Source organism: Cydia splendana, chromosome 18, assembly GCF_910591565.1.
Source record: "Cydia splendana chromosome 18, ilCydSple1.2, whole genome shotgun sequence".
NCBI lineage: Eukaryota > Metazoa > Arthropoda > Insecta > Lepidoptera > Tortricidae > Cydia > Cydia splendana.
This window is the reverse complement of record NC_085977.1, coordinates 6,697,977-6,725,357: the sequence shown is the minus strand read 5'-3', so window position 1 is coordinate 6,725,357 and position 27,381 is coordinate 6,697,977. Positions and strand designations below refer to the sequence as shown.

Below are 27,381 nucleotides of genomic sequence, written 5' to 3'. Positions count from 1 at the left end.
AAAGGATAGTAGCAGCTTTAGCTAATACCTAACTTTGAAAGCGCATCCGACTAATAGTCAGCGATTTCACAAATAGAAAATCTGTAGTAATAAAAACACAGATACCAATTGTGCTGTCAAATAGTTCAAAGGTTAGGCAGTGCTTCGCTTTTTAATAAGGGTGATTTTATAAAAATATACTCACAGTCAGCACCGACGTGTCGATGTTGTGTTTGCATGTGTGTGTTCATGTGTTGGCGTCTCGTGGTTATAGAACGCATTTAGAATTGTCTGTATACTTTGAGGCGCGGTATAACGTGTTCGAGAAAACATTTAATACTTGACGCACTGACGCACAAAATGTATGACAATATAATGCTCTCTCTTGATTTTGGCGGTATGGCATCAGTAAGGGCTGATTTAGACGGCGCGCGAACTCGCATGCGATTTTAGTTACATTGCGTTGGTTACGTCCAATTCAACCGACCGATCAAAACCCGCAATGTAATGAAACTCGCATGCGAGTTCTCGCATCGTCTAAATGTGCCCTAATGTACGTATTTCTTCCCGATTGGCGCTGATGTACGAAAGCGGGACGAATCCATGGATCTACACTCAAGTAAGAATACTGATGTCGTACTGCCAAGTCAGAAGCGGGCTTACTCATACCGTCACGTCGTGTCAAACTTCACTTTTGTCCTTACTTGGATGAAATAAATATATGTAGTCAACATTATTTTGAGGGAAATAAGTCTGCCGCATGTTATTCGCATTTGTATGCACTTCAAAACGTGGTTATAAATGGACCTATTCTTAGAAGTTAAAAATTGACTAAATACATTTCATTCGAAATCTTAAGAGCGATATTAAACTTAATTGTTCTGCCGCTTTGCTTAAAAATAACTTATATTTGACAGTACTTAAAGTATATTGAGATATCCATATCCCTTTTACTTCTGACTCCCCGCCTACCAATAGGACAGTAAGATCTAAAAGAATAATTGTAAATAAAATTACAAAATCATTTTATAAATTAAAATGTTTTTATTTAATCATAAAATAAATAGAAAATAATTAGAGTAATTTACTACGTAGTTATAATAGTTGGCTAATATTAGATTTAGTACATCGACTGACTGGCCGAATTTCATAGAAGCAGATATGTCATCTCACAAGGATATGTCCATTAAGCTTCAACTGACAGATAGCTGGTTTTATGTATACTGATACTACGAAAAATAGATGGGTCTAAAATATTTTAAAATTACATAAATGCTCCTATGAAATTATAAAAACATCTGATACGTATCAGATCCATAAAAGTTTATAAGAAACGTGGCTAAATACTGATTCCTTAATTCAACCTATTATCACATATCAAACCAAGCCTTCCATACATTATTGCCTTTTACACGTCCCCTTCTAACAAGAAAATATATCGAGTTTCCATTAAACAGTGTTAAAAGTAACAATAGTTCTGTATTACAGAAATAATTTAAAAAAGTAGTGATTGAAAACACTTCAATTGTAAGCGTCGAGCAAATTCCTAACAGTAACATTAGCGATATGATATTTGTTAACAACAGGTAAATGCATTATCTCAAAATAATAACTTTCAACGCCTCTTACTAAGTAGGTATATTATATGTTGTAATTGTTATACGAGATTAATATTATATTTATGAATATATGATAATTCTCTTTCAGCACACAGATCTACTGTATAAAATGAGCACCAAAGATCATTATCATACGATTCAAATGTTGTATATTTTTTTGAAGTATCAAAATCAAGATTCAAAAAGTTAGTACATGTCAGAGAGTAGAAAAGAAAGTTTTTAGGATATGTAAGATAGTTCTTGAGCGATAGAAGTACAGAGATAGAAAACTAAACGTATAAAATGAGAGTTAAAATACAGTGTTCACTTAACACAGTAGAATGCCCAAGCATTGTATACACATATTTAGATCTTAACAATTTTACATTTGGGTAAATGTAAGTATCCACATTCAAAGATACTATTATAAATATCGAAGTTATATCTAGGACCGGTTGCGGGACTGTTCGGTAGTACGTAGCTGGGTAAAATCGTAAATTAAACTACAGGTAAAATGTAAAATAAAGCACCACTTATTTAAATGCGAAGACTAAGTCAAAACAATGGAGGTTCTCTACCACATTGACAGATTGTATCTGTCATTTAGTCCGCTACTGTCAGTTTGAGAGATAATTAATGTTATTGATATTGTGACAGAAGCTATGTTAACATCATGGGCCTATTTTTAATTTGTTGGTGATTTTTTTATTAGATTTGGAAATAATTTGGCTAGTTGAAGAGCTCCTCATTCTGGGTGGAAAATAAATTATACAAAATCCCAATTTGGGACAAAAAATGTATGTAATTTTCTGTTGATTTCCGAAAATACCATACGTTTTCTTAACTTAGTAATTTTAATCGGTCCTCATAGTGAGATCACTGTTAGAACCTCAATTGCGTAAGATTTAATATTACTATGTAGATAATGTATATGTTTACAAGACTAATAATGACATCTTTTGTGCTTTGAGAATATCTACATTATCAGTGTTACAGTACCCGCAACCGGTGGACAGAAAGCGACTACCGCGTTATCACCTCACACAAATCAAGTCACATTTAGTTCCAATTCCACACTTAAATAGCCTCACAACAATGACACTACCGCCAAATAATGTATCAAAATAGTGGAACTAAGTATGACTTGTATTGGCCGCTTTGTAAAATCTAATCTGTAGGATTTGTGTAAAGTGACGACGGCTAAGCGAGCGTTTTGTGTCACGAATTGGCTGTTTTTTTATATTTCTAGTGTCTTTCTATCGCCTACACTGTGCAACAGCTGTTCAAAGTACTCATTATACGATTCAGATACTTTCTTTAGTGTTAGACACGCGTATCGTCAATCCCAATTTTAGCCATTTCTAGAACTTACAACAGTAGGAATAACGTGAACTATCACGTTCAGTGTTTCTGGCATGCCCCAAAAACACTAATAGCGTGTTTTAAACTATTAAAACACGCTATCAGTGTTTTTGGGGCATACCAGAAAAGAGTGTACGTGACGCTACAGTTCTAACACTTCTGATATAGCTCTATCATTTATATATCGTTAGATAACTTAGCTTTAAATTCAACGGTATATAATACAAATTTCTGCAGGTTATCAAGGTAGCCATACGCGTCACATACCCCACGAAGTAAACCTTTTCGTGGAATGCCCCTTTGGAATATTTTTCTTGAAATATCTTGAAAGACGACACGAGTGACATCCCGTTTTAAATACTGATCGTAACGATTTAGACGTTTAATTTGACTTTTTGATACGAGTTCTTGACTAGTGTAGTCGATGGAAAGTAGTATATGTGTAAAATAACGTTTACGCCTATTCGCAACATGAACTTAGCTCGCGTAAAGTATGTTATATCAATAGAAATAGCCAAAAATGTAACTCTTCTTCATAATCTTGCAGTCTTCGAAAACATTAACAGATTAAGTACACATTTCTCGCCAGTTCTAGGTTGGTATGTGTCAATTTAGTTTTCCGTTATCAAAATCGAAAACAAATTAATAATTAAACACCTAGACCTAGAAAGGACCTAGAAGGATTTGAACCTAAAATATATCCAGCACGGATGCAACCGAGGTGGGTAATTTCGATTTTGGCAATCGCGCGCAGCACGCTTTGAACCGTCAACAGTATTTAAACACCGTCGCGGTTGCTTCCGCAAGTGTGTACGTAACCTAAGGGCTGATTTAGACGGCGCGGGAACTCGCATGCGATCTTAGTTACATTGCGGAGTGTTGGTTACGTCAAATTCAACCGACCGATCAAAAACCGCAATGTAATGAAACACGCATGCGAGTTCTCGCATCGTCTAAATGAACCCTTACGGCTGATTTAGACGGCGCTCGAACTCGCATGCGATTTTAGTTACATTGCGGACTGTTGGTTACGTCTAATTCAACCGACCGATCAAAAACCGCAATGTAATGAAATTCGCATGCGAGTTCTCGCATCGTCTCTAAATGAACCCTTAGTCTAAGTTTGTTTTGTTTACACATTTGGCTATTAATACTAGTTCCCGACCACGAGACGCGTGTGTGTTGTGTGGTGTGCCGCCGCCGTCTACTTGAGGAGCTCGTGCGCCCGCTGGTTGGCCAGCGTTATCCTCGTTTCGTTCGATTCGCCCTACGTAACAGAATACGCTGTTGTTTTTCTTGTTCAATGTACAGCGACTGTGCGTATTTGGTGAGTGTGTGTGAGAAAAACTGTTTTTAAATAATTAATAACACTGGCAAATTTCTATTAAATTTAAATCGCAATTCAATGTGATAAGTATAATAGGAAAATTGAAAAGCGAAAATGTTCTGTAGTATACCAAACTATATAAAAATTTTATTAGAGCATTTATCAGTTTGATACGGACAGAGTCGCCAGAAAATATTAGTTTACAATATTTAATAAAAAATGGAGACTGTTTGGGTTTTAAGTATAACTTTTATGCTCTGCGAAAGATTATTCATTGAAGGTCACGTGAGGTAAGAGAAAAATAGCATTCTGCTCGCGGCAAGATAAACAGTATGAGTTTCTCTTGCCCCAATGTTTTTCTTACCCCATCAAAATTATTTGCATCCTAAATAAGTTACTGTTTAGATACGTGTAATGTAACTAAGCCCAACTATGAAGTTGTTCTTACACACACTATGTATTATTTGCATTGTAAGTGTACAGTCGCTGTTTTTGAAACGAAGTACACATGTTATGTTATAGTGAATATAGTGAATGATAGTGTTATCAATGAGTCTAATTCAGGGTATGTTAATGACAAAAATGCAATGACCTCTTACACGAAAAATACCAATTAATTTGCCGTGTATTTGTATCAAAATGACGCGCTTTAAATTTCACTTTGATACACAAGTAAAGAAGGTAGTGTAGGTAGGTAGTCCTATTTTAAAACATTTTTATAACCTACAAAGATATTGATATTTATAGATTATAAAATATTGACATAGCAGGTATCAAAATGCAATTTTTGACCCGGACAATAGTCAACTGTGCGATCATTTTACTACATTTTTTTTGTGGCGGTAGTTGATTTTTCTCTACGGTCAATGCATAATTAAATTTGAAGGGTGGACCCTAGTGCCATCTATGGGGACTTGAAAGTCTTGTGGTATGTTAGTCATGGATGTGATTCTAACACTCGGTACACAATGACAGTGTGGACAGATGTTGTTATGTTCCGTCGGTGGACAGTATGGACACAACACAGTTACAACACCCAATCGTTTCTAACATACACTACTTGTACAGTATAGCGTCTGACATATGAGCACAGACAAAGTTTATAATTTTTTTTTCTTTCTTCGAAGTTTTCTTGACTTGTCGATAACGCAAAACCACCCAGCTATAGTCCAAAAACTCTCAATTATGGTTCAAAACCAATTCGTATATCGCCATTCAGGTGTGAATATTCTTTGAATGTCGCAGTTCAACGAAAAAAAAAACGTTTTCACAAAAGGACTTAAAAAACCGACGCAACACCTAAAAGAAGATTGGTATTGATACCAATCTAATGAATTCCGTGTTGAACTTGTGACACGGAATAAGTAATAGTACTACCGACAAAGGAAACTTCCTACAAAACCGAAGTTTGACTGCGATTCAGGGACGAATAATGATGTCCATTTCTAATGTATAGCACTATCCCTTTCGGCTATTTAGGGTTGTCAAAATTCAGGACATTATCTTATCTGTTGTCGTACACGCAAAGGGACGTCAAGTTGTGCCAACCCTAATAATTGCTCGGAGCAATGCTGAGCCGAACGGAGCCGAAAATGCCCGAACGCACTAGTTTCCTACCCCTTCTTGTGGACCATAATCGTAGTACTGGACTGTAGTTGAGTGTTTGTACGGTACGGAATTGATGCAGTCCCCAGTGTTTCTTCCTTATTAGGTAGTGATACTACTGTTGTCGCACGACTCCTTGTCGCCAAGTCAGGAAAGGGCTTTGTAGCGCGCCATGCCACAATATAATGTAAACAGATGCACCCAAAGCCCAATTTAATCCTTCTAAAGGCTTTTCGATCAAGGAATCGTTGTTGATTCTCATTTTTTTTATTATAAAATATGTACTTTGTCTGTCCAAATATGTGAGCTGCTATGAACACATGCTGGAAAAATTAACGATGAAGTTTGCCAGGTAAGCGAAACTGCAATTTCGAAGGGCGTCAAGCTAAAGATAGATGACAGGGAGACTGCAAGTCAAACATTCTATTCACACTTCCACTGCTAGTGATAGGCAACGATCACACGGTGAAAATGTCAATGACTGTAACGCTCTGCGTTCAAATTTCGTAACATGGTAAAAAGGTAAAAGTAGGCAATCTTTTAAGCTTTCTTTAAAACCCACTTGTCACTACCGATCTTTATAACACCGCATTTTTTTTTTGGTTTTTGTAGTGGCTAATTGACAGTATATATAAAAAAACCATAAAAAAACCGGCGGTAAGATTTTTAGTTTTAGGGTTATCCGGGTTAAAAACAGGTGTGACGTACTTTAACCTTTTTACTGTTGCGATAAAATATCAACATTTGAAGATATTAAAAGAAAAGCTTCAAGATTTACAACACTTTGATGCATACGTTTTATATCAATGTCATCAAAGCGGAGTAAAGAAATAGAAATCACCCCAACAAAAAGACCGACTGAAAACATAAAATTCACGACACATAGATTAAAATGACATTAGTTTTGCATTTGGTGTACGCGATTTCGTCTTTCCAGGTCCCTAGGCATTTTATTTCTAAATTGGCAAATAATTTTTATGTTCACTTATATATTTTTTGAAATCTTTCAAGTTTTCAATTACGAATTTGTGTGCCTCATACTTTATATGCGCCTAATATTGTCATGTTGCGTTCCTGAATGCCGGTCAATAAAATATTGTCTTTTCTTTGGCCACCTTTCAGTCGCCATCAGATATATCGAAGCAACCCAGGCGCTCATAAATATCTGATCACGCTTCTATTGTCAAGGCGTTAGAGTGCGTGTTAAGATATTGTTGAGCACCTTAGCCGCACCGATATATCTAATGGCGACTGTACCATCCACAGAGTAATATTACCGAGTCGGTGGCCATAAAACTTGGTACAAAAATTGCGATCTATGCTGAAGAGTGAAGACAATAGGCAACTGGATTATTCTTCATTTATAACACACAATTGGAACTATAGCACACGAGAGGTAACAGAGAAAGCTTTTCTCCTTGTTTCAAATCGTGAGACAGTCACACCAACGTTAAAAATCATACAGTCGAACCTCACAATTCCCTTTAATATGTATACCTATCCTTTTGAGAAACCCCACACTAGTGTCTCCCGAGGGTCGACGTCTAGTCAACTCTAGCCGCCATTCTCCATAGCGCTGATTAGCCGCCGACGCTCAAAAGACGCTAGAGTGGTGGCTCAGACGCAAACTACATTTAGATCTCAGTGCCTACTCAACCTTCATCCCTTAACCCCCACGAAATCGCGTCCACCATCCCCCCCACCTATCCCCCCGTACCTTGCGGTTGATGCGGTCGATCTGGTGGTTCTGGTTCTCCAGCTCGGAGCCCATGTCCAGCGCCATGTTGCGGAGGTTACCGATCATGGTGTTCACCTGGCCCATGTTCTCTTCCATCTCGTCTTCTCGGGCGTCGTTTGTTATCCTAGAAATTTTAAAGTTTGATTACAATTTGAAATATCGCATAGTATCAGCAAGCTGAGTGGATCTGATTTGACTGCTGGACGTCAAGACTTCAAATTCGGGCTTTTCAGTCGGGTACCGTATTAAGGCCGCGAAGCTTGCTAAGTGGCCTAAGTAAGGTGCGAGATGCATAAGCTTGATTAATAGGGAGTATAATGCCCGAGTATTACTGCAATGTTCTGCCGCCAAAAAACTGTTTAAGGCCTAGTATGTATAAGTTACTCTGTGGTTTACTGGGTGCACTAATGCTGCACTCTGCAGAGTGCAGCATTAGAGAGCTGCAGAGTTCACTTTCGGGATAACCCGACGTTCGGACTTCGGAGATATTCGAAACTAGCCAAATACGCCTTATGCAGTTTCGAACTGCTCTACCCACGAATCGGATTTCTGTATTCAGTGATAAAAAGAAATATATATTTTGAGCCAGTTCAAAGCCTGTAGCCGCTCCGTTTCGGGTAAGTACTTATAGTTAAGCAAGTAGCTATTCTCTAAACCCAATGGTATCTTCTTTTAGATTCGATTGGCGTAAAGGATGTTTCAATATCCATTACGAAAATTGAATCTGAAGAAAGGTATAGGTACCTACTGACGCTTCAATTCTTCAGAGATGTTTTTTTACGCTGAACATAACATTTATGCCAGGGAATATCTTTTGAATGAGATTGTAAAGGAATCAGTTACTTAGTAAAATTAAGTACAATTGAAGATTTATGTACCTACATATATTTATTTTTGTCCTTTCAAAAAACGATGGATGGATTGTGTGAAAGAGGATTTGAGAAAGAAAGGAGTTAGTGCTGAGGTGACGAAAGACAGAGGAGAATGGAAGAGAAAAACATGTTGTGCCGATCCCATATAACGTGAGACGAGGGCAGGGAAAAGAAGGAGATATTTTTTTGTTTGTTAGGTATATTGAATATTACAACAATTTCTTTATGAACTTGCAACTGATATTATGAGAAATAAAGATTGTAGTTTATATTTTTATATTCCATTTTAAGCCGAATAGTTACCTATAGGTAGGCTTATGAATCCTACGATTTCGGCAGTCTATGTGAAGTAGGTCTGTACTCGTAAGTATGTTTTGTGGCGTGTAGTGTAATTCGCCGTAGCGTTGAAGCTACTGAACCGATCTTGATTAATGAGGTGTCAATCGATTTGCCATTATGTCCCTGGCAATTCCCGGGTGATGTAAAAACTACATTTTTGACTGACTTAACCTTCATATGCATGAAGGATCAATACTACAAAAAAAAAAAACTGTCAACTAAATTCACTTTAAATTAAGAATTTCAGCAAGGTACAGTATCAATATTGATATGATACTTCATGTATCCAAGGGTCAAAACCCGCGTCGGATTAAATTCAAACATTTTGAGCTAGAAATTAATTACATTCTATATTAATAAAAGCTATTGTTATAATTCATTATTGTTTTTAAATAGCTGTCGCGTGCATTGGAAATAAATCTAGACACGCGGTAGCGTGTCCAGCCAAGTTCAAAGAAAAAGGAACTGGCGACGCAGCAACCGTGTGTAACGAACCATTTCGAGCTACTTTTGACCCCTTCACAACTTGAAACCTACTTAACCTACACTAATGAAATCTGGCACATGTATTCAAGCCCCTTAGCTTGTCCAAAATACAAAATTTCATAAACGTAGCTCAAACAGTTACTGATAAATTAACGTTTAAAAACCGGCATTTTTGTGACTGACTGACATATAGATCATAAACCTAACCCACTTCCAGATGACCTAGAAACTTGAAATTTGGCATCAAGGTAGACTGTTAGGTGTATATAGAGAGAAAAATCTGAAAAGTGGAAATTATTGATATTTCGATGGAAAAAAAATAATTAATACTTATAGACCAAAAACCTAACCCACTTCTAGATCACTTAGAAACTTGATATTTGGCACCAAGGTAGACTATTAGGTGTATATAGAGGAAAAAATCTGAAAACTGGAAATTATTGATATTTCGAGGGAAAAAAAATAATTAATAGTTTTAGACCAAAAACCTAACCCACTTCTAGATCACTTAGAAACTTGATATTTGGCATCAAGGTAGACTATTAGGTGTATATAGAGGGAAAAATCCGAAAACTGGAAATTATTGAGATTTAGATGGAAAAAATAATAATTAATACTTATAGACCAAAAATCTAACCCACTTCTAGATCACTTAGAAACTGGATATTTGGCATCAAGGTAGACTATTAGGTGTATATAGAGGGAAAAATCTGAAAAATGGAAATTATTGATATTTCGATGGAAAAAAAAGAATTAATACTTATAGACCAAAAACCTAACCCACTTCTAGATGACTTAGAAACTTGATATTTGGCATCAAGGTAGACTATTAGGTGCATATAGAGGGAAAAATCTGAAAACTGGAAATTACTGAGATTTAGATGGAAAAAATAATAATTAATACTTATAGACCAAAAATCTAACCCACTTCTAGATCACTTAGAAACTGGATATTTGGCATCAAGGTAGACTATTATGTGTATATAGAGGGAAAAATCTGAAAAATGGAAATTATTGATATTTCGATGGAAAAAAAAGAATTAATACTTATAGACCAAAAACCTAACCCACTTCTAGATGACTTAGAAACTTGATATTTGGCATCAAGGTAGACTATTAGGTGTATATAGAGGGAAAAATCTGAAAACTGGAAATTATTGATATTTCGATGGAAAAAAAATTAATACTTATAGACCAAAAACCTAACCCCTCTTCAAGATCACTTAGAAACTTGATATTTGGCATCAAAGTAGACTATTAGGTGTATATATAGGGAAAAATCTGAAAACTGGAAATTATTGATAATTCGATAGAAAAACATAATTAATACTTATAGACCAAAAACCTAACCCACTTCTAGATGACTTAGAAACTTGATATTTGGCATCAAGGTAGACTATTAGGTTTATATAGAGGGAAAAATCTGAAAACTGGAAATTATTGATATTTACATGTAAAAAAATTAATTAGGTAATACTTATAAACCAAAAACCTAACCCACTTCTAGATCACTTAGAAACTTGATATTTGGCATGAAGCTAGACTATTAGGCGTATAAAAAAGAAAAAAATCTGAAAACTGAAACTTTTTAACAATTGACCGCGCGTTAGCTAGGGTCTCCTTTTCAGCTTAGGCAAACTGCTTTTCTGATGAATACCTACTATAGTAATTTCTGTACAAAAAGTAATGATATCCCAACAAAAACATAAATGTGAAATGAGAGCCAAGTTCAATATTAAGAATATGTGTCGTTGTTGACTCGCTGACAAAAGAATTGAGATCTATATGGGTGCCAAGTTCTGTGTTGTGTAGAAAATCCTGAAATTATAAAGGAGTTGTCTTGGCTAGTTTTTACGTATAGGCTACTTTTCTAAAATTTGGTTTGTTGGTAAAAACTAGCCAAGTCAAATCCTTTATAATTTCAGGATTTTCTACACAACACAGAACTTGGCACCCATATAGATCTCAATTCTTTTGTCAGCGAGTCAACAACGACACATATTCTTAATATTGAACTTGGCTCTCATTTCACATTTATGTTTTTGTTGGGATACACTTTAATTCAAAAGAGGAATGAATGTAATCTTGACAACTACAGAGCTATAAGCACAACAAAGGCTATACATACAAACGAATGCAGTAGCGTGTGTACTGCAAACATTAATACCAGACAACATAATTCATGTTCCAGCCACGCCACACCCACTCATTCGTACAGGCATTTTTGGGCGTCTAGACAGTCAATGACTTAGTAAGTGAAATTTTGGAGAGGTGCCAGTGAAAATGATGAGTGAGCAACATCTGGGTTGCATTCTCCCGTAGAGACCTCGTATTATGGAACGTGAATGGGAGGGCGTGGTCGCAGAGGAGTTACTATGAATTTTATGAGACTGTGCCAATTTTATTACGAGTAGTGAATTTTAGCTAAGACATTTTTTGTTCAACAAGTCTTTTTTTCAGGTGTTACGTTACTCCTGAGAACTAAATCAATTTGGCTACCACTTTGCTCGCACTGGGTAAGTGGGTAATTGTGATTCATCAGTTTTTATACATGAAAACTATATCCTCCTTTACGTGTTACAACTTGATAGTAGTGATGGTCTATTTAAATCGGCATATATACTTATTAACATACCTACCACAATATTATTACACAAGCACATTTTACGATAATCATTATGGTTGGTTATAAGTAGATTATTAATAAATGTCCTTTAACAAAGTCCCCCGCCGCGTTTGTCTGTTTGTTCGCGAAAAACTCAAAAACTACTGAACGGATTTTCATGCGGTTTCCACCTATCAATAGAGTGATTCTTGAGGAAGGTTTAGGTGTGTAATTTGCTAACCCGTGCGAAGCCGAGGCGGGTCGCTAGTTAATCTATGAGAAACTCTAACAAAACTTCCGTGAGACACAGACATATTAAATATATTAAGAACGCTAACCGCACCGTAAACGCAAGCTCCTGATGACAATCCTCGGTACGGAGTGAAACATGTCGAGCGTTTTTCGACTTAAAATACGTGAGTGACCCGGTCTTAATATATTTAATAAAGTAAACTCTGTAAATGCCATATGAATAAATAAATTAAATGCGAAAGTGGAAATGTGTGTAAAAGGGTATTTCGCTTGATGGTTGAAAATTGAAATTCCCAAGATAATTTAACACATAAACAAGCCAAATTGCCAGATGGAAGCCGCAAAAATACAGGCTACTAATTTGACACCTGTCACAGTCATAATTGACGTAACAAGAGGAAATAATTTGTGACCTATTTTTTGTGAAAGACATACCCTTGACCCATGTTATTGAGTTACTGTTTCATAATTGACAATGACAATAGTCGCACGCCGAAAAAGGGTTAATGCCCGAGGGGTTTTTTAAATAAGCAATTTAAATGTATGTATTGTGTATTCATAGTTAGGAGCTGAAGAAATGAACCCTCAAAAACTCACATCATATTTCATTTCGTTTGATAGAGAGGAACAAACAAGTTCATAAAGTACGGAACGTATAATTAGCTTGTCGTTTATGTACTTGCTGTAAACCTATTCTGTGCTAATCACGACACGTAGTTTTGCCTCTACGAAGCATTTTCGCTACAGAACGGAAAATCCATGTTATCGGTCACCACCTTGCCTCTGCCATGTGTGGAGGACTTGTCATGTCATGTACTGACCTGCCTATGTAGCCGGCCTACGGGCCTACCCCGTTGCGCTCGTCCATGACCCGCTGCGGCTGGTTGTTCACCACCTTGCCGTCGTCGTTGCCCTTCTGTCATGTGTGGAGGACTTGTCATGTCATGTACCGACCTGCCTATGTAGCCGGCCTGCGGGCCTACGCCGTTGCGCTCGTCCATGACCCGCTGCGGCTGGTTGTTCTCCACCTTGCCGTCGTCGTTGCCCTTCTGTCATGTGTGGAGGACTTGCCATGTCATGTACCGACCTGCCTATGTAGCCGGCCTGCGGGCCTACGCCGTTGCGCTCGTCCATGACCCGCTGCGACTGGTTGTTCACCACCTTGCCGTCGTCGTTGCCCTTCTGTCATGTGTGGAGGACTTGTCATGTCATGTACCGACCTGCCTATGTAGCCGGCCTGCGGGCCTACGCCGTTGCGCTCGTCCATGACCCGCTGCGGCTGGTTGTTCACCACCTTGCCGTCGTCGTTGCCCTTCTGTCATGTGTGGAGGACTTGCCATGTCATGTACCGACCTGCCTATGTAGCCGGCCTGCGGGCCTACGCCGTTGCGCTCGTCCATGACCCGCTGCGACTGGTTGTTCACCACCTTGCCGTGGTCGTTGCCCTTCTGTCATGTGTGGAGGACTTGTCATGTCATGTACCGACCTGCCTATGTAGCCGGCCTGCGGGCCTACGCCGTTGCGCTCGTCCATGACCCGCTGCGGCTGGTTGTTCACCACCTTGCCGTCGTCGTTGCCCTTCTGTCATGTGTGGAGAACTTGTCATGTCATGTACCGACCTGCCTATGTAGCCGGCCTGCGGGCCTACGCCGTTGCGCTCGTCCATGACCCGCTGCGGCTGGTTGTTCTCCACCTTGCCGTCGTCGTTGCCCTTCTGTCATGTGTGGAGGACTTGTCATGTCATGTACCGACCTGCCTATGTAGCCGGCCTGCGGGCCTACGCCGTTGCGCTCGTCCATGACCCGCTGCGACTGGTTGTTCACCACCTTGCCGTCGTCGTTGCCCTTCTGTCATGTGTGGAGGACTTGTCATGTCATGTACCGACCTGCCTATGTAGCCGGCCTGCGGGCCTACGCCGTTGCGCTCGTCCATGACCCGCTGCGGCTGGTTGTTCACCACCTTGCCGTCGTCGTTGCCCTTCTGTCATGTGTGGAGGACTTGCCATGTCATGTACCGACCTGCCTATGTAGCCGGCCTGCGGGCCTACGCCGTTGCGCTCGTCCATGACCCGCTGCGACTGGTTGTTCACCACCTTGCCGTGGTCGTTGCCCTTCTGTCATGTGTGGAGGACTTGTCATGTCATGTACCGACCTGCCTATGTAGCCGGCCTGCGGGCCTACGCCGTTGCGCTCGTCCATGACCCGCTGCGGCTGGTTGTTCACCACCTTGCCGTCGTCGTTGCCCTTCTGTCATGTGTGGAGGACTTGTCATGTCATGTACCGACCTGCCTATGTAGCCGGCCTGCGGGCCTACGCCGTTGCGCTCGTCCATGACCCGCTGCGGCTGGTTGTTCACCACCTTGCCGTGGTCGTTGCCCTTCTGTCATGTGTGGAGGACTTGTCATGTCATGTACCGACCTGCCTATGTAGCCGGCCTGCGGGCCTACGCCGTTGCGCTCGTCCATGACCCGCTGCGGCTGGTTGTTCACCACCTTGCCGTCGTCGTTGCCCTTCTGTCATGTGTGGAGGACTTGTCATGTCATGTACCGACCTGCCTATGTAGCCGGCCTGCGGGCCTACGCCGTTGCGCTCGTCCATGACCCGCTGCGGCTGGTTGTTCACCACCTTGCCGTCGTCGTTGCCCTTCCACGTGCCGTCGTCCTCCTTGAACGACGCTCCCCTGCAAACATTATTTTTGAATCAAATTTAAAAACTCATAAAAAAAATATAAGAGTGCCTTTTGACAAGTCAAAAACTATCATAGAACCATTGTTAGGTATATGTAATTCAGTTTGGAGATAATTGGGAACATTATAAATAGCATTTTACTCTAAACAGATATCTTTTACCATCTCTGTTTCGTCCTAAGTATAAATGTGACTCATACTTCCATGGAATAGCAGGGAACTATAGCGCGTAGCAATTATGGAAAATATTTACTACGCATTTCCTAATTCGTCTACACGCTACGGTATTACAGCTAAAACTTCGTAGCACTTTGTCGCTACCAACATCGCGTTATACGTGAAAAGGCAATTTCACATGAGTTGCAAAGTTTTAAGCGACTTAAAATATTTTGAATATGTGTATGTAAAAGTACTAACGAGAAAAACCGATATAATGTTATTATGTGGGAAACTTTATATTTTAAACTGAAATAAACGTCATATACTAAGAAAAAGTGACCAAGGCCTCCAGTGCCCCAGGCTGGAATCGAACCAGCGTCCTCTGCTATCGCGGCAGGTGCCTGTGCCATTCGGCCACCGGGCCACAGCGGCACAGGTCGAACCCTAAGGTAGACCAGTACGGTTCGGACCTTCTAACTGGATCATCTCAGGTGACTGGAGGCCTTGGTCACTTTTTCTTAGTATATGACATTTATTTCAGTTTATAATTTATATAGTAGTGTTTCTACTTGATAAAAACAAATTAAAATATTTTCTGAAAATAATTTAATTTGTTCTAATAGTAACTTTCTATTTGGTGAAACAATATAACATAAAAACTTTTTACAAAAAAAAGCAAACCGACTTCAAAAAGGATGAAATAAAATATTATCCTTTTTGAAGTCTATGCGTTACCAACTGATATGTTTGAAGTCGGTGCCAAGCCAAATTTTGAAGCATACCATGATTTTGGTGCGATTCGATAAGGATGTACCTACGTTGGATTGCCTTACACTACGACAATGAACGTACTTTCTGTAGGTACAGTCGACGTTAAAAATATGTTTACACTTTTCGCCTTATTACAAAGGAGTAAAGTGCAAAAGTGTAAATATATCTTTGACGTCGATTGTATCTAAAGCCCCCTCCAGACTATGCGCGTGAATCGCGGGCGAAGCCGCGAACGCGAGTGTGGAGTCGATTTCGCAGGTCTGCGTTCAGGACTCCACACTCGCGTTCGCGGCTTTGCGCCGCGATTCGCTCACGAGTGTGGAGGAGGCTTAAGAACACACCTCAGAACACACGATCAAACCTTCTTGGCGCAGTCTGTACCATGTTTGTCGGCACATTAGTGGAAATCCAATGCATTTTTTTTCGTCGTATTTTTTAAAGAGCATTTCTTACTAATGCTCGAACAGTCTATAGCACGCAAGTGTGAGATTGGGACTGAGTAATTTCCCGTCCCTTATCCAGAGGACTACATTTCAAAATATAAAACAATTTAAGAAATTTACCTTCTTGCCAAATTTCACCTAAAGCGGTTCAGTTGTTTAGCCTTGAAAAGGCGACAAAGAGGCAGACAAAATTACTTACACATTTCTAATAGTTATTAGTGCAGTTCTAATGGGATTTATAGCCATAAAGCTGATTATTTTGACTGGTATTGTTACTACTTGGCTTGGCACCGACTTCAAACATATCAGTTGGTAACGCATAGACTTCAAAAAGGATAATATTTTATTTCATTCTTTTTGAAGTCGGTTTGTTTTTTTTTGTAAAAAGTTTTTATTTTTCCATTTTTAGTTTTAACGCATTGTTAAGAGCGCGACGCATGAATGAAAAACAAGATCATGTTTAACACTAAATTCGTGTACCTATTACTTTAATAAATATGTATGTAATCAGGAATTTTCTCGAGTCCGTCTGGGAAATTATAATTCCTGTCACTACTACACTAAATCCATCCTCCGCCCCGCCACTGGCCCAATCCCTCAACGCCCCGATCACTCAACCTCACAGCGCATCAACCCCTGATCCAGGAACCCCTCGACCCTGAACCAGGAATTTTCTCGAGTCCGTCTGGGAAATTATAATTCCTGTCAACTAAATCCATCCGCCCGCCCCGCCACTGACCCAATCCCTCAGCCCCCCGATCACTCAACCTCACAGCACATCAACCCCTGATCCAGGAACCCCTCGATCCTGAACCAGCAACCCTTCAACCGCCATTCCCCGACCCGTTAATCTCTGACCCCTTAACTCCTAACCCTAACCCCCGATCAGTAATAGCCTTACCAGCTTACCACGAGTTTGACATTGATATATTCGCTAGCATGTGTGTAACTTACTTCCTATGCATCTCGCTCGTACTAACCTTAGTGTGAGCGAGATGCATAAAAAGTTACATTTAGATGCATAAGACGTTAGCGAATATGTCAATGTCAAACTCGTGGTAAGGCTACAGTTGCAGTACATCAAATTGGTGGTTTTCGGAAGCAAATGCTCGAGTTACTTTAGAAAACCCCGAAATCACTTAACACGTGCCTTTAAAAATTGAGGAGTTCCCTCAATTCCTCATGGATTCCATCATCAGACCAGAACCAAAAATAATACGGAAACACCGTGGAGGTAACTTCTTCCAAACAAAAAAAGAATTACTCAAATCGGATCACAGGTGCCGGAGTAATCGGTGAACATACTTACATTTAAATAAATCATCATCATTATCATCAAAATAATCATCATCATCAGGTCTACTTCATCAAATTAGTGGTTTTCGGGAGAAAGTGCTCGAGTTGCTTAAGAAAACGCCCAAAACACCATGCATGTGCCTTTAAAAATTGAGGAGTTCCCTCAATTCCTCATGGATCCCATCATCAGAACAGAACCAAATTAAAATGGGACCAACTCGGAGGTAGCTCCTTTCAAACAAAAAAAGAATTACTCAAATCGGACTACGGATGTCGGAGTAATCGGTGAACGTACATAGAAAAAAAAAAAAATAGCCACAACCGAATACAGAACCTCCTCCTTCTATGAAATTGAAGTCGGTTAAAAAAGAATAGATAGTATAGAGGGGTCCTGTCATTGTAAATTTTGTAGTCACTGTAAATTTACTGCCATCTATCGCCACACGACTAAAACTCAAAATGAAAACGTATAAAGTTATCAAAAAATGTATATATATGGATAAATGATTTTATTATTTTTATATCATTTTGATCCATGTTCATTCACTGATATCTTATGTGTTAAAATTGTTAAATATGAAACGGTGTCGTCACGCCATCTAGCCGAGGATAGGCCAAAGGTGTGTGCGGCATCTATTCGAGAATGACTTTTACTTGAATTCCGAGACACGTTTTTTCCTTAGACTTTATTCGTCTTATACGAAGTTACATATGTCTTTGAATATAAGAATACAAAAATAGGTAAACTAGACTGTCATGTCTTTTATATTAAGTACTAAACCCAAGTCAAGGTGTACGAGTATATTTATTTCATCAGGTGTGTCAAATCACCTTATTTTGGTATTAATACAGTTCACTGTTGCTATAAGCTTGTGGTATTAATTAGTGAATTTTGGTTGTCATCTGACGATTTACACTTATGGGGCCCACAGATTACCAGTTCGCCGGACGATATCAGCCTGTCAGTTGTTCGAAACTGTCACCTTTTGCGATTAACTGACGGGCTGATATCGTCCGGCGAACTGGGAATTTGTGGACCCCTCTAATAAAATAATATCCCCACCGTTTCATAACATTGATATTAAACCTTTGGAATGTTGATAAACATTGCCTTTCAATGTTAGTTTAGGCTCAACGCCTCTCAAACGGAAGCAGGTACACTCGAGCTTTATTTGTGTGCTATTACTATTATAATAATAGGTTATAATAACATTCCGAGCCGTCAGCTTGGATTAGATTAACATTCCAAGTCACGCGATAATATTTTATTCCGTAACACGATTCCGAATATATGCGTGCTAATAAATTATAGCATTGCATTATTCACATTCGCCCCCGTACAGTCAGCATCAAATACATAGTGACGGATTAGGAGTCATCCATTAATTACAAGTTTCGGGGGGGGGGGGGTCAAGAAAATGTGACATGTTGTCACAAGGGGGAGGGTCACAAACTTTGTGATGTCACTTTAACTTATTTCAATTATTTAATTCGCTGTATTTTATTTTATTTATTTAAACTTTATTGCACATAAGAAAACACACTGTACAAAAGGCGAACTTAATGCCTTCGCCTTTTTTTATTCGTTTAATTTTCTTTCCTAATCAGTTTTGGGTTATAAATTTACTAATATTTCTTTTTTCAAAAATATTTTGATAAAATATTAATAATAGGTACAACCTACCTGATTCGATTTGCGGAATTCGTTGAAAAAAATGTGACGTCACACCAGGGGGGAGGGGTTTGCTAAATGTGACCAAGTGTGACAATGAGGGGGGGAGGGGTCAAAAAACCTTGAAATTCGTGTGATGCTGATGTAATTAATGGATGACCCCTTAAGTGGCCAAGTGGCCATCCTAGAAATATGGATGTGTTCCGATATATTTGGCCACTTTGTCAGTCACTATCTAAAGTATCTATTTGACGTTGATTGTATAAGTAAAGTCCAAAATTATATTCGCATTTTCGCGATATCACTATCCATAATATAGCCTAATGACATATTACTATTACAGACACATATGCTATCATTTAAAAAAAGTTAGATTAGAATGCTCAATCCATATCCTATATAATGAGAAGTTTCGTAATTCCAATTATGAAACAAATAAAAACCACACACGAGTTTATATCACCAATACAACTTCTGTCAATTTTTACGCGAATTAGTACTCATACGAAAACAACTACCTTGAAAGTTATTTTAAGTGTTGTTTTAACTTTGCAATTTAGCTAACTAGCTAGTTCTGCGCTTTGCATATACATTACATTTGTTAACTCATTTAATATAGTACGAGTTACAACCTTATTCTCACGCAGTAAAGCACATTTTCAAACGCTTTAAACTAGCTTTCAGCACACTTTAACAGCTTAAGCCTATTAGCAGAGTTTCAACTGTTTAGTGTTTATGTTTACATCCAACAGGTCCGTATGTTCGTGTACGCACGGAACCATGGTTGACCTTTGGAAATAAGTCAACGCCCCACGGTATCCGGGCAGCCTGCCAAGCGCCCCTTCACTTCATTCATCTGGTACTTTCCAGGCCATTCATAACTGTGAAAATCTGAACGCTCCTTGAATTTTTAGGTTATGTTTTATTCAAGACTTGCCAAGTTGGTACATTTGTGAGTCAATGTGTTGGAAACAACGTAATCGCTCGCGGATTTGGACTTTTAACCAATATATCTTCCGATAACAAATTGAGATGCGTCTTGTGAACTTTTATTCGGCATCGCAAATGTGTTTGAAAAGAAATTATCATATTAAGGGTAGTTTAATCTGGAAAGCTCTAATACCAGTAACATTAGGGGATAAGCGCTTCTCCGTACAAACGTAGTCCTCATTTCCTCTCTGGATATTAACTTTTTAGAAAATATTTTCCACAATCTGATGTGTATTAACCACAGCTATGCCCCTTCGTTTGTATTGTTTCGATTTTTTTATTATTATAAGAGTTAGGAGCTTTTAAAAGTTTGTATGAAATTAGTTTTTCGCTTTAATAATAATTATTAATAATAAAAATACGCCTAATACGCCTCTACGTGTTGGATCTATATTCCCACGCAAGCCTATCTAAAGACCGGGATTTATAGGCCCGTCAAATCCAAGGAGATAAAAATATAAACGAAGCGAAGGCGTTAATATACAACAAATAATTACCCCTCAGAATATGGTCAAACCACAATCACTCTGTATATTTATTATTTAAAAATTGAAAAAATAAAAAACTATCTGTACTGTACTTACTTGTTGCAGGGCAGCACGCAGATCCCGCAGCACTTCTCCATGCCTGACAGATTCTTCTCCGCCTCGCGCATGTCCGCGTTGATCTGGTCCATTCCCTCCTCGATCCTGTCCAATTGCTCTGTCCACACACACACACAAACGTTTTAGAACCGCCCTGCCAGACCACGCGCAAGTGTGTCAAGCGCCTAACCAAGCTAACGCGATTTTTAATCCGACTTTTTTGTAAATTCTCAACGCTCTCGACAATCCAGAACTAAGTGTAAGACAGATGTATCATGTATTTTAATTATTACTAGTTAGTCTCATGCAGCGTCTTTTATATTTGAACTACTGTTATTAAACTTATTAATGCTATGTGTAAGCAGCTATAGTATTTTTTAGTATTGGATTGTTTCTTTTATGTCTTACACTTGATCTGGAAATAACTAAATTGAACATTACCTTTATGATGTATGTGCTGAGACTAAGTGATAACATTTAATTACTAATACTCGTAGTGTCTAACATTTAGAATCTTATCAAATACTATAAATCATGCAATTAACAGCGAGATAGAAGAACGTGCATAGCTAGATGCGTGAGAAAAAACTAAAGAAAACAAACGGCACTTTTAACATACTCTGTTTCTATTTAAACTCCGCGTCCCAATTCACGAGGAAAATATGGGACCGGAGATTTCTTTAATAATTTAATCTACTTATGGTCATGATAAATTTACCTTCATTTTTATCCATTAGAATATTACTCGTTAGCATTTCGAATCGTTATTTAATGTCAAAAGATCATCGCCATTCAATAAAATTTTTAAAATCTGAACTGGCATGTCAGACAAAAGCTCGACTAAAGTGTGATGTAAAATAGTACTACTGGATGCTTACCGCCCTGTTCATCCAGCATGACCAGGGTTTTCATGCCCACCTCGTGACTCTACAACACAATAATGATGTCACTATAGCTCGCCAAACGAATGCAGTGAGCGGCATGCGCGCACGGCGGGAACGTTCGCGCGAGTTAGTCGGGCGGGCGCGCTAGCCTGCTAGCAGCGCTAGCGCAGCGCGCCCGAGCGACCAGCGCGCGCGCGTCGTGCGCGGGCGCCGCGGGCGCGGCATCGCGTGCGAGGGCGCAACGCGGCGGGACAACTCAACTCAACACAATCAAACAGAACTAAAAACAAAACAGAAAATACATGACATGAACGAACATGGCGCGCTCGGCGAGTCGGGCGGCCGCTCCTTCGGCGATGATGGTAAAATAAATCAATTTAGCAAATGAGCGTCCATAAAGCCATTCCTAAATGATAAGTGATTTTAGCAAAACAGTAATTGACTTAGTTGAAGAAGAGAAATGAACAATCTAATATGTAGTGTGGCGAGGAGCGAGCGTCGAGGACCGGCGCCTGCGGTCCCGCCCGTCGCCAGCTAACAGTTACCTACTGTACACGCTAACATTAACCATTAACAGTACGCTGCTAGCCATGGATGTGAGGCGTATACCATTTAATCTATACGGTACAGACACACTCGGTAAACGCGCATTCATTTCAGTTACCGCAGCGCAGTATCAGAGAAGAGAACAGTAGATTCGGAAAGAGAAATAAATATACCTATAAAAAGCGTTCCGATAGATACATATCAACGGAAGAACTAAACAGATTGCGCAGCTCATTCAAATTAAATCTTCAGCAAATAGAGTTACAGTTTTTGGCGACAATTAGCAACGAACGGCCATCGGGCTTATCTATTTACACTATGTTTTCAAAATCATCCCCATCGAAACAAAGAAACACACGCAACATCGATCTCAGATAAGTCGTTAGTCAAGAGAAACGTCAAAGAAAAACAAAGAGATTACTGATTTAACTGCACATTCAACACAGACGTTCTCACGGTTCGACTACCCACGTGTCAGTTTAACTCTTACCGCCCTGGTGACTCAACATATGAAGCGCTTGCCCCCCGGCGTCCTCGCTCTATACATAAAATACAAATCAAAATAATATATCGTAGGAGAGAGAGTATCGGGTGTGTGGGTGGCGGGGTGCGGTGCGCCGTAAGGGGGTGGCCCGCGCGGGAGCCGTGCGTGGCGGCAGCGTGCGCGGCTGCGAGCGTGGCGAGGCAGCGAGCGTGCGCGAGCGTCGAGCGGCGGCGGGCGGCGCTACGCGCGGCGCGCCGCACGCCGCCGGTCGCCGCGGGCCTAACACACACTACTCGATCAACAACGACATGCATGCAGTGAAGCTTGCAAGTAAAACCAGATAAAGTTTCATTTGTGCTCAGTTTCATATGAATCATGATTATTTTGTGTGATGTTAAGAGTCGTGCGTTGAGGAGAAGCGTTTCGAATTTACTTCGCTCGTTTATTACGATCGTTGCATGTGATTTAGGTACAGTTGTAAATTTTAGAGTCAAGTACGAACATCTGAAATGCAGGATGTAAGTAACATCAGATTATAGTTTGTATGTCAATTCGCTCGATCTGCTAGCCTTCGTGGAAGTTAAACAGCACTCGATGTCGAGTTGTGCAAGTGGTGTAAAATAACTACGGAACCAATAAAGTATACAAAGATGTGGGTATTCCTTGGTCAGTCTGGATATGAAGTAAGTAGTATTAATACATGTTAATCAGGATTGAGAAGGCCCGCACCTTTGTATTTAGCAGTGACGAAATTTTAAATACTTAGTCATTGAGATATCCCCTTCGAGTCTTCTACGACGAGCCCATCGGGTCAGCTGAAAGCCCTACGACGCTTGAAGAAGGTTAGCGAAAAAGGCAAAATAGATAATTGTAAAGTAGTGTTGCAAATGTTGCAGATCACTCACCTCCCTGGTCGTCTAGAGCGACCAGAGTTCGAATGCCGGCCTCCTTGCTCTAAACCAGCCGCAGAAACAAAAAGTCACAGAGCATTGTTAGTTGTGAGGGGTACAGTGGAGTGTGCGCGCCGCTCCGCTCGGCGCTGCGCGTGAGTTCGTGTGCCGAGTCCATGAGCGTATTAGATCCGTTATATATACATAGTGCCGGTCAAGGAGGAAATTCAGCTTCCTTGCTTTAATATGTACACTTTTGTTTAAAGAGCCCAAGGTGGCACGGCAGCGTAAGAGAAGCGAAGATCCTCCTTGGCGTCTTGAACTGTGTTGTTTAGAGTCATGAAGAGTCTGTACGGTGTCTTCGATGCTGTATTGCGTGAACATACATATTTAACGGCACAGACAATATCATGGCGTAGTTACAAATTTGTATCGTATAAAAGTAATGTCAAATAACATACTGAAAACTTAGAAATAGGTTAGTATGTGAAAATTATTGAACTGAGGCAATTTCCCTAATCGATATATAAAAAATAAACAAATACAAAACTGAAGAATGTAAATACGGATATCAATCTGGTCTGTATTTGGTGTGAGAGTTGGATAGGTGTAGCTCGATATATAATTGTTGGAGTCCAGTGGCAGGTATGGGGGTGTGCTCACGCCCACATTGGTAGTATTGTGAATGTTCGAGAAGGCATGAAAACAACATAATAGATTAACAGTCAACAACAGAGAGCAGCCACTACACAGAGACCTACGATACAAGTTTAACTAAAACAGGATAGAACGAATATAGACACTGAGCAAGATCCCTCCTGATCTGAGCAGTGAGTGCTGGGAAGTAAGTTATAGTCGGAGCAAGTGGCGAACGTGTTCTCATGTTCGCATTAGTGGAAACAGTCTTGAATGAAGATAGAGGTCGCTAGAGATAGGTACGAGAGAAATGGTAGAGGTTACAGTCCAAGTTTTGCAAGGGGTCGAAGCAAGCCCAAGCACAACGTTCAGGTAGTCTTTGGATGGGGAAGCGCACATAATGGGGGTTACACTAAAGGGATTCTAACATCTGAGAAGTATCTTGATCTATTTGGGGTATGCTTCAGACATCAAAGGGGTGTGGACTTCATGCTTGGGAACAACATCGCAGTTACGAGCTTTAACAGTTAGGAGCTGACGGTTAAGCCTTGTCCTGTGTTCATCTTGTTTCTTGTATTAATTAAAATTACAAAGCGTAACTTTGAGAAATTATCTTCGTTAATTAACTATCAGCACCGGGGCGGTGAGCCCGTGGGGTTAAACTTGACATAAAATATACAGAACTACTAACAACACAAAGGGCTATAGAGGTATCTAACATTTTTGGACACATCAAGGCACGGAACATGCAACACCCAATAATTTATGCATGGTAATCATGTTTGTCCAATATACATATACATAATATATTCCGCATAGGACATATGAACAAAAAAAAGGATATATAACCGGACAACTACAATAAATATATACACATACATTAAATATATAACATAATGTAGCGACATCGATACACAACAGCCAGGAATAGCAGAGGCTGCGCCCTACGGGGTGGGTCGGGCGTCGGAGACCAAACCGAGCTTGGGGCTGACCAGGACACTTCCGCTATACCCCTCACTCCCTCGCATCGAGAACACCTCTCTCACAGATGATCACAAATAATCACATAACGAACTGAACAACTCAACTTAAATACTTAAAACTATGGGATGAGGGGAAACAAAAAGTACGCGTCTAATAATACAAATCCGCAGTTCGTTGTTTCAATCGCTACTCTATGGGGAACTCTGGTCGAGTTCACGCTCGCTTGCAATTTAGAAAATATTAATACACATTGGTAAATAGGATACACAGATTAGTTGGCTCGAAATTGATATAAAAACGACGGAACCCCGAATATTTTTTCAAGTAATAGTTCATTATGCGTATTCATCGGCGGAGCGAAAAAATATTTTCGTATTATCGGTCAGTAGGTAGCGACCGTAATTTCGGTTTCATCCTCGCCTTGTCGATGGAAAAGTAAATGTTCAATATTCAAGTCCGTTTTTGATATCAAATTCTTGACAAGTGAAGATACATCAACGGGAACAGAAAGAGAGCACCGTCTGAACTCAAACGTTAAGATGAAGTGATTTTGGGAGGTATTCTCGACATTTTCAATCATGTCTCTCCCTTTCAAATAAGTATACAATTTTATTAAAATTTATTTTCTAAATATTATTTTCGTTGTTTAAAACTGCCATAAACGCGTATTTATAAACTGTACTTCCCCAGATCATCTATTTTCGCACACATCTAAAGTAATCTTTTATCGACACACGGCAAAAGTAACTTTTGCTGTGTGCGTGTGCGTGCATTCTACATATAAGTAGGCAGAGCATAGGTGCTTTGAACGCGCAGTTTAAAAATGGTTCATCTATTGTAAAATAACAAGAATGGATACAGGTGAAAGGTCAAACGTCAGTTATATGTCGCAACGACAAATGCAGTGACCTATACGGAACGGAATATTTATAGCCTAGATCAATATCTATAAAGAATTTATCTGACATTTCCATGAGTTACAGATTTAAGCCCTATTCAGACGTTTCAAGAACTTCCATGCAATTTTCGTTACATTGCGGAATGCGGTATTTATAAGTTTAGTTTAATATTTGTTATAGTTTAGTTTAAGTTTTAATGTTTAGTTTTTTTTCCGTTTTGTTCGTCCGTATTTGATCGATCGACTGAATGCATTACAATGTATCGAATATTGCATGCAAGTTCTTGAAACGTCTAAATGGGGCATTAGTTCAGCATATTATTTATGGCAGTTTCAAGTATTTTAATACCGTTATAGTTAATTAAGTGAAGTATTTTAGCGACATCTTACCTCCTCGCATAGTTGCATCATACGCCGGGTGGACTCCAATGACTGAAATCAATCAATAATTATTATTACACATTAACTTACAAATAAGACTCGGTTATTGGTATTAGTATATCACTAGAGCCCTTATTATAAACAAACGGTAGGTACATCTAAGTAATAGATCTTTGTAAGTTTATAATTACAATTTAGAGAAGAAAATATTAATGTTTTAAGTCGCAAAAAAATCTGCCACAGTTATCATTTAAATATAAAACTATCTTAAATATTAAATATTTTAAAACAAAATTTACATAGGTTTAGGTTATTTATAGTTTTTTGTAAACTCAAAATTTCAACAATCATTATGTTTTTTTACTACGTGTGATATTTTAAATAGGTACGCATTATGTATAATTTGATACATATTAAATACTGGCGACACATCTGACAATTAAAACAGAATTTTAATTGCGTAGGTACTTTTTCCAACATTGATAATTTACGTCGTGAGTATAGACTAATACAATTTATTATTGCGTCATTCTTCAGTAAATGTTGCAGTAAATAAAGTAATTACACGAATAAGGACAAAATTAATTTAAGATAGTAACATAAGTAGTTTAAAATCAGGGTAGGTTATAAATGACTCTTTTGAGGACGAAGAAAGGAGGCTTGTGGTAAATTTTGGTAGTAGTTTAACGAAAAGGATCAATCCTCTAAAATTTAACATAATATATATAATTAAATTAATGATTTGCCCTTTTGACAGAAAGTTTCAATTTTATTTGACAGATTTTTGTGGATTGGATATTTTTCCCTAAATCACGTCCAAATAAGGTTGCCCTAATAAGGTTACTATAGTTCCTTACTGGACGTAGTGCACTGAAGCTTCCGAGTGTTCGACGGCATACGACGACATACAGCGT

General features: G+C 39.2%; 1 protein-coding gene across 1 annotated transcript in view; it reads right to left on the bottom strand.

The window, feature by feature from the left end:
- Positions 1–1,003: 1,003 nt before the first annotated feature.
- The window catches only part of LOC134799482 (synaptosomal-associated protein 25-like), a 55,982-nt gene continuing 29,604 nt past the window's right edge, over positions 1,004–27,381 (bottom strand). The window contains exons 3-8 of the mRNA XM_063771894.1: positions 26,477–26,518; positions 21,643–21,691; positions 20,765–20,882; positions 14,714–14,842; positions 7,589–7,733; positions 1,004–4,206 (exon numbers count right to left, since the gene is read on the bottom strand). Of these exons, the coding sequence (XP_063627964.1) occupies positions 4,144–4,206; positions 7,589–7,733; positions 14,714–14,842; positions 20,765–20,882; positions 21,643–21,691; positions 26,477–26,518 (546 nt within the window). The 3' untranslated portion in view covers positions 1,004–4,143. The remainder of the gene's footprint in view (positions 4,207–7,588; positions 7,734–14,713; positions 14,843–20,764; positions 20,883–21,642; positions 21,692–26,476; positions 26,519–27,381) is intronic.